Source organism: Condylura cristata, unplaced genomic scaffold (assembly GCF_000260355.1).
Source record: "Condylura cristata isolate star-nosed mole 26May11 unplaced genomic scaffold, ConCri1.0 scaffold00005, whole genome shotgun sequence".
Classification (NCBI taxonomy): Eukaryota; Metazoa; Chordata; class Mammalia; order Eulipotyphla; family Talpidae; genus Condylura; species Condylura cristata.
This window is the reverse complement of record NW_004567106.1, coordinates 4185082-4193873: the sequence shown is the minus strand read 5'-3', so window position 1 is coordinate 4193873 and position 8792 is coordinate 4185082. Positions and strand designations below refer to the sequence as shown.

The 8792-nt window shown below is 41.1% G+C and overlaps 1 protein-coding gene across 2 annotated transcripts in view; it reads left to right on the top strand.

Moving 5' to 3' along the window:
* Nucleotides 1-5996, top strand: part of POU6F2 (POU class 6 homeobox 2) — a 491272-nt gene extending 485276 nt beyond the window's left edge. The window contains exons 10-11 of one of the 2 annotated variants that reach the window (XM_004676660.1): nucleotides 1797-1965; nucleotides 5508-5996. In XM_004676660.1, coding sequence (XP_004676717.1) covers nucleotides 1797-1965; nucleotides 5508-5904 — 566 coding nt within the window. In that variant the 3' untranslated portion in view covers nucleotides 5905-5996. Of the gene's footprint in view, nucleotides 1-1796; nucleotides 1966-5399 lie in introns of both variants that reach the window. The other variant, XM_004676659.1, reaches the window with a different exon arrangement.
* The last annotated feature ends 2796 nt before the right edge of the window (nucleotides 5997-8792 follow it).

Genomic DNA, 8792 nt, shown 5'->3' with positions numbered 1-8792 from the left:
GAGAGGAGAGGAGAGCTACAAACTGATTGCAATGGTTATATCACCTCTCAACATTTCCACACAAAATTATGTCTAATGACATAAAAAATTCTAAAAAAAAAACCCTTTTTAGGTGTAAGATGAAAGTATAGTGTACAATTGTATTTTAGATCCTATTTACAAGGTCCATTTGCATTTAATGAGATATTGTACAGGGAGCTCCAAGTCCTTCACAAACATTAACATCATCATTTTAAATTCCTTGGAAGTTTTCATCACAAGCAAAATAATTCTGTAACTATGTATGGCATATTAATATAAACTAGGCAAATTGTGTGATCCTGTCGCAACATTTACAAATACTGCAAAAACAATATAATGTGGTATGTCAATTGTACCTCATTTAAACATTAAAATAAATGTTTAAAAGGGAGAAAGTTAAAAAACGAAAAGTACTGGCCCTCCCTGGTGGCACAACGGGTTAAAGCGCAGCACTGCAAGGGAGCCGCAGCCACTTCAGGGCAGTTCCATCCCAGCTGGGAGGTGACCCACATGGCACAGCAGACCTCTCCTGTCTCACCCTCTGTATACTTCCTGGATCTGCCTGTTCTGCTCTCTGCCCTGCACCTCTGGCTTGTACCCCAGTTCTGTAAGCATAAAATAAATAAATCTTTAAAAAACAAAAAAAAAAAACTGAAAGTCCTTCAAAAATTGGCCTTGGGATGCAAATGGTTATTTCATTTCATGTTAATGGTAGTTCTACTAATCCTAAGTCCAGAACAGTGACATAGGCCAACACAGCCCCTAGACAAGAGCTCAAATTTACTGAAATTGATGGGTTATTGTGTACAAAGAGAAAGAGAAAAACTTTTCACCTGTGTCTGAGGTGAAGAACAATGGAGTCAGCCCGCAGGGAGAATGACTTCACTACAGGCAGGATCCAGCGGCACTTTGAAATCTTCCACCATCCCCAACCCATGCTGTCTCCGGCTTGGTGTACACTTTCATTTATCCAGGGATCAGCAGCCAGGGTAGGGGGTGGGGGGAAGTTTCATTCTCCAGCTGTTGTGTCATTTCCCTTGATAAGTCCTAAATTGACCGCGTTATCTGGCACCAAAGGAGCCTTCCCGCGGTAAGCATTTTTTATTATGTGTCCTTTCAGGGGACAAAGGCGCCTGTGTCAGTAAACTGCTCTGGGAGGGGCGTGGGCGACGATATAATTCTCACAGCTTCATAAGCATGATCTTCTGAGGCACTAATGTGGACATCAAAAATTATATAACATTACCATCTGTTAGCCTGGCTATAGTGGTGATCAGATGAAGGAAAAACAAAAAACACTGTTTTTCAAGGGCAATTTTTATCACTAAAGATGCCAGTTAACAAATTTCATGATTATGGTATCTCTCCTGCCAGGTAAGTATATTTCAAAATGAAAACCTTATGTTACTGTACTTTTGCACAATTATTGAATATATTTATGAGCAAAATGGAGTTGTATCCCCTTAGCAAGTGCCTTTCTACCCTGACTTATTTGTTAAGCCCTAAGGAATACGCTTTTGCATTGTTGAAGGTGCAGTGTGAGCTCTCCGTGGTTTTCTCTGGGATAGAAAGGTCTCGAAGAATGATTTGTAGAGTTGTAATGAATTGAGGCTGGGGGCTTGGTGCTTCACCTGGGGGACAAAGAGAACAGTCCGTAACGCTGTCTTCCACACCACTCTGCCATGAAAGCGCCGCTTTCCTATAAACCGTAATAAACAAATATGATTCGGATGTGTGTTGACGTATTGATCCTATTTTTAAAAACATCTCCACAGATCCTCAAACGGCAGCGGGTGAGGTGGATGGGGTTAATCTGGAGGAGATCCGAGAATTTGCCAAAGCTTTTAAAATCCGGCGCCTGTCCCTCGGTCTGACCCAGACTCAGGTGGGACAGGCTCTCAGTGCTACAGAGGGCCCCGCGTACAGCCAGTCTGCCATCTGCAGGTAACCCGAGCCTGCATGCTGTCACCTTTCCTGGCCGGCCTGGGCCTCGTTTGTTCTCTCAGCTCAGTTTATCTTCTTTGGGGGGTGCCAAGCTGGATGGGCAGAGTGTGGGGACAAAGTCTGGGGTAGCTGTAAATTGGAAGTGGTGGTACTTTTGGAAATGAAGGCGCTAAAGCAGATCTGGGGTCCTGGATTGTTAAACCCTGTCAACTTACCAAAAACTTCCAAGGCGGTCTCATTGGAAATACACCCCCTGGGGCCAGAAGCATCTTTCTGGACCCACACCCTCTGGTGCAGCAGGCATGTTCTCCTGTCTGCAAATTGATATCCTGAGCGAATGTAAAGCTGCCAGTCCCAATCAGTGCTCGGGCTCCCACTATTTCTGCCTAGGGATGGCTATCAGGATTTCCCAAGCAAACACACATTCAAATAAAGAAAATTAACCATCTCATGACCTTGAAAGAATTTTTTAACCTGCCTTCCCAGATACACCTTCAAAAGCACCTTCTTAAAAAGAAGCAGCAGCTTTCCATGGCCCAGAAAATGGTAGTAACCTTGCTCTCGTCCCCCTCAAATAAAATGAATAAATGACAGAATCCAGCCTTGGTTGTGTTCAAGTTGATCTGGGTCAAGCGCCAGGAGCAGGCCCCGTGCATGCTTGTGTGTGCTGCACTAATCCCATGTTTATGCATGAGGTAACAAAGGCACTCCAGTAAGAGCTTTTTCCTCTTGGGCAATGCCTTATGAGTCTTCCTCCATCAGGAAAACTAAGAAACCAACTCTAAACTCATTTAAGTGGATTTTGTTCTTGGTGATCCATGAAATGCTGTCTTTTTATCTGCTCTTTATACTTTTAATGTATTCCCCAAAGGACGGAAGTGTACTTTTCCTGCAGTTTAAGACTAAGGTTATAAATAACATCAGTATGGGGTAGTGGCTTGCAGCTCACATTTTGCTCAATGATTTTCCATAAAACCCATTGATTGTTGTTAAATACAAAAAGCACCATAGGATCCTCTCACTTCTATGGCCTCCCCTACTGTTTTTTCTTATAAGATACCTCCCTGTAGAAAATAACCTTTATTCAGTCTATACAAGGATACTACTGCTGGGAAATTTGTTTCAAGGCTTGTATATGTTATTCCAAACAACATGTACAGAAGCATCAACACTAACAAGTAGCATCAATGATATGAATACAGTTCCTCCCCTGTTGTGAAACATTAATTTTGTTTCATCTTGACAACCTTGTGATAAAAACAACCACAGGTTTTTAAGAAATTCCCAATTTGCTATTGTTGCTAAAGTCCTCTTTAGCTTATTTTTAGTCCACAAATGTGATTTCTGTTGGTTTAATGCTATCTGATGTTTTCACTAATATAGGTAGTGTTTTTGGGGCATTCCCAATCAAACATGTCAATTTCTCAACACTTCCCCAGGGAAAGCGAAAAATACTATGACAGAGAAAGCAAACCTTGAGAATTCACTGAATAACAGAGCATGTCAGATGACTCAATTTTTCAGCCTTTCACTAGCTGGTAGTGTTTCAGTGAAGTGCAGGCGCTAACTATCAAGAAAAAAAAGAAAAGTCTTGAAAGTGACCAAGAGCTTACTTGGTAACAAGGCAAGTAAATCTCAAACATGGGAAAGACTGATCGGACCTTCCCACTTCACTTTCTCCCTTAGCTGCAATGATCCCAAGTGCTGCTGTGACTGTCTCGCCTTCCCGCAGCTACACAGGGAAAAACACTAGGAAAATACTGCACATCCCTAGCCAACAAGAGTTGTTCTCTAGCCATGGCTCTGTAAAGCCTGTCATGCTATTAAAAATGTAAGTTTAAGGGCTTTATGGTGAATGATGGTAAAATGTGGTATGTGGCAAATTAACACAGCAGTAAGAGCTTTCAGGAGGCTGGCACAAGTGACAAGCTCAATAAGTGACATTAAATGATTAGTTCATTTTGTATTAAAAGCAAAATGTTCCCTCTAACTGGTATTGGAAGTTGGTTTTCTTATTTTAGTAAAAATAACTCTTTGAACTATACATGGGAGGGAATGTGATGGAAATCATTAAAATTTAATGCTACTTGCACTACTTACCACAACATAAGATATCCACAATACAGAGCCTAAAATAGATTATGACAGGTAAAGGAATCCTATCCTTATGTGCCTTTTTGCAAACAACCTTTATAAAATATATTCTGACTGACTAAAATTGGTTCATTTTAATTCGAAAAGCACAGACCCCTGTTAAGAAGAGGCACTCTGCAATCCAACCGTGGTTTTTCAATAGCAATGAACTTCCTAAGAGAAGGGAATTCTATGTATAAGTTATCGTACTGGAGGGTTATAAATTTGGATTTAGAATAAACAAACAAAAAAAAGGACTTGGTACTTTTTTTTTATTTCTTAAGCATGAGTATGGATTTGGTACCAGATGACCTCTTAAAACAGTCTATATAATTTTGTCCAAGATGCCTCATATTTCTTAAAGTCAGTGTAGCAAAGAATTGCTGATGGCAATTGATATATAGAAGACCTCATTTACAGAAAATGATATCATTCAAGTACAGTTTGCAGATATCGCACATTAAACACAGCTTGATGCCCTGGCACAAAAGTACATCATTACACTGGACGGTGTTCAGCAGGCACAAGGTGGCCTGAGTGCTTCGGGAGGGGGTGCCCATAGTAATTACAATGTGTCCAGCTGTTTGAGCTCAACATAGACTAGCAAGGGGCTATGTTTTACCTGAAAGGGGGACATGTTGTTAACTTGCAAATGGCGAAAATTGTTGCTATTGAAAGAGAGAGGCAGCAAGAGAAAGAAGGGTGAAAGAGAGATTGAAAGTCTAAAATGAGACACAAATATAGGAAAATAGAGCCATAAAGAAACTTGTCCCGGTTTGCATCTCTATGATAAAGACAGAAAATTTTATAACCAAGTCAATGGGGCTGTGGGGAGGGTGGCTGAATTGAAAGAAAACCATGTGCAAAACCCAAATAAGAATCGTTTTAAATGAAAAAAATAACTTGACATTTGTTGCTTTGATGTCACTTTCTGGTGGTACTCTTTGCCTTAAGGATTCTGTAGATGGGGGAGTGGGGGGACAATTTCAGTTAAAGCCTAGAACTTGAACGTTTCCAGGGGAAAGATCTGCGATCTGTTTGTTTCCATCGTGATGGTCTGTGTGTGCTGCTGTCTCCACCTGTCCTCACCCGCATCGGTGTTTGGGTGTGGGTTCTGCATGCGCTGGCATGAGGCATGGCGAGAGGGTGGGCGCTGGCTTGAAGGGGGATGGCTACCTTGCAGCTGGCTGTTAACCTGGAGTGAATTCGCTCTGCCAGTCAGTCAGGCAGGCAGGCAGGCAGGAAGCCCACCCTGGCAGAGGACTCAGTGTAAGACTGTTCTTTCTCAATTTTCCCCCCAGACACACCATCCTGAGAAGCCACTTTTTCCTACCACAGGAAGCCCAAGAGAACACTATAGCTAGCAGTCTGACAGCCAAACTGAACCCTGGCCTTTTGTATCCTGCCAGGTTTGAAAAGCTGGACATCACCCCTAAAAGTGCCCAGAAGATCAAGCCGGTGCTTGAGCGGTGGATGGCTGAGGCTGAGGCCCGCCATCGAGCAGGTATGCAGAACCTGACCGAGTTTATCGGGAGTGAACCATCCAAAAAGCGCAAGCGGCGCACCTCCTTCACACCCCAGGCTCTTGAGATCCTCAATGCCCACTTTGAGAAGAACACTCACCCTTCTGGGCAGGAAATGACCGAAATTGCCGAGAAGCTGAACTATGACCGGGAAGTAGTTAGAGTTTGGTTCTGCAATAAGAGGCAAGCCCTGAAGAACACAATTAAACGCTTAAAACAGCATGAGCCGGCCACAGCAGTCCCTCTGGAACCCCTTACGGACTCTCTGGAAGAAAACTCCTAAAGAAAAGCCCTCCCAGAGTCGGCAGTAAAATCCACAAAAACTAAACTTCGCCCTTGAGACTCCACCAAAAAAAAAAAAAAAATTTAATTCAAAAATAGCCCCACTTATCCCCCTTGTAAGTAAAAGACTACAAAAACCACCAAGTGGGCAGAATGGTTTCTACATGTCCCTTGGTTTTCCAAAAATATTTTTTTTTTTAATTTTTAAATAAGGAATAGATTCCACTGCACTTGAGTGTGGTAGGATCATTCCCTTCCCCACCCGACTCCCCAAAGCCAGTTTTTTAATGGACTTAAAGCAAACCAAATAACCACATACTCTTTTCTGTATATTATGAAAGTGTGAACACATTTTAAGGAAAAAGAAAAACCAAACCAAACCAAAAAACGACAAACAACAAAAACTTGTATCTTTTCAAAGCGAATACAAGCCTGCCACCTGGAGGAGAGACTGCGTTCTTTCAGGTTCTAACTGCTGATTCACTAGGAAAACTATTAACCAAAGTCAGAAACGTGGCATTGCAAACGCGATCGTCGGTCTACTCTTCCCTGCGTGTAAAGTTGTGTTATGAATTTTTACATTTGTACTTAACAGAAAAACAGGAAGCCCGATTTCTCCCATCTTCCCCATCTATTGTCACCACCCATGGGTGCCATTGTTGAAGCCATTCCCCGAGGCTCACTATAGTTTCTTTTGGGAGAGGGGGTTCTCCGTTCTTCTTCTTTGTTTTGAAGGGGGGCATCCCCGATCGTGTGCCAAAGCATTCGTTGCTTTCTTCTCACTATGACTTGTGGGTTTGAGAAAAGAAAATGGATCTCGCATTTCCCTTTTTTTCTCCATTTCTCCATCACCCTCATGCGTGGCCTCTGGGTTTGCTGGATGGCCAGAGTAGGAACAGCGTCTTTTCCACTCAGATCCCAGTGAAATGCAGGAGACACTCCAAAATAGCTAGGGCTTTGCTCAATGAACTGTCAACACTGGCATAAGCTATAATTGTGCTCACTGTCCACACAGAGCTTGGGGTTTTTCTCAGTCTGTTGGTCACGAACATGGAGAGCTGACCAAAACTAATTTTGTAATATAAACATAAGCTGCACATTTGGTTCAATACTTACATCTAAGTTATGCTTCTGTGCAAAGCAATTGCTCTCAGAAGTGTGATAGCCAAAGAAATGTCTAAAGATTTCAGTCAAATACACACATAGCATGCACACCAATACACATACACACCCATACGCACACATACACAAAGAAACAGACCAAAAAGACAGAATAGTGACTGGATCATTAAAGGCCATCGTGTATCCCATCTTCTCTAACTACTTTCATTCCAACAGCAACAGCAGACATTTTCAGAGTGGGGATTAACTGTTCTGGGATATATAAATGGAGCAGAAAGTTGGCTGACAAATTTGAGCAACTGGAATGGGGGCTGGGTTTTGAGGAGAAAGAAGTTTTAAACAAGGAAATGCCTCTGCCAAAAGGGAAACATTAAAGTGGCTTATCTAATACTGATGAACCACCTTCACATTAGAACTAGGGAATTACTTCATTTTCAAATTAACTTATTCTAAAGGTCTATGGACCAAAGTAACCTAATAAGTCAGAAGGAAAAGAAAAAAAAGTGGGAGGTGAGAACAGCCGTGTCCAGGTGTGATAAAAGGAGTTAAAGAAGTTAAAGGAGTAAGCAAAGAGTCATTAATTTTCCAGCTGTTGAAATGTAAATGTTCCTGACTATTTCATTCATAAGCACGTTCATGTACTGTCTACAAGTCAATTATGAATAAAAAAAGAGAACCTCCACCTCAAGTTGCACACCTGATTAGAAATCTTCTCATAACTCACTCCCTCCTCAGAGGTATTTGAATTTCTTCTTCTGAAGGTCCCTTGCTGGTTGTGTAAATACAGTGGTACAATCCTACTGCCCACTCCCGCCCCCTCCCCCAGATGACCCAGGTGACCACCAGCAAGGATACTCTAAGAAAAACCTTGAAAGTGGAATGGTTTTGCCAGTCTGATGCTAACTGGACCAGAGCTAACCTTCAGTGCCAAGGACACCATGGTATCCTTCGCCACCTCAAAAACTGTACAAATACCAACAACCCAGATATCCAAAAATGCATTGATTAAACAGATTTTGTATTCTCCTAGGACCTGCTCCAAATTCCATCAAGAAAAGCTCCCCAAGAAGAGAAGTTAACAAGATAACATATGATGGATGCTAAATGTTTAAACAATGCTAGCAGCAGTTACATAAAGGCCTGCTCAGTTCGGAGATCTGTAATTGGGAGGGTAGATCTAGGACAGTGAAAATACCAAAAAAAAGTCATCTTCCTGAGTGGAATAAAAATGAAATCTATTCATCCCACAGTCGTAAAACCATTCATGTGCCGTGATTTTTTTTATAGTTTTATAATTTTGTATTGTTTTATAAATTATTTATAAGGTATTGTATGCTTCTTATATTAATTTTTTACAGATAAATTTTTTGCTACAAGGCATACAAAGGTGACTGAACAGATTCTTAGGAATATAAATTATACTGTGTATCTTGTAAGTCTTCAGACCACACCTAGTGTTTAATTTCCTGTTTCCACCTGTGAACAACTTCATATGCCCGTAACAATTTAGTGTTTTTTGTGTTTCCGTGAAATGAAGATTAAGGTTGTTACTAACAAAAATTAAATGCCATTTCTTGGCATATGTGATTGTAGTTCAAGCTTCCATATTTTTCTTACATAATTTTTAATTTTTCACATCTTCATTTTCTTAATTTGATGGAAAAGAAAAAATGACAAATGTTATATTTTACACTTGTTTCTGGGGGCTTCTTTCATTTTTAAATCCAGAAAAGTTTTTATTTGCATTGCAAGGTTTTGGTTTCTTTA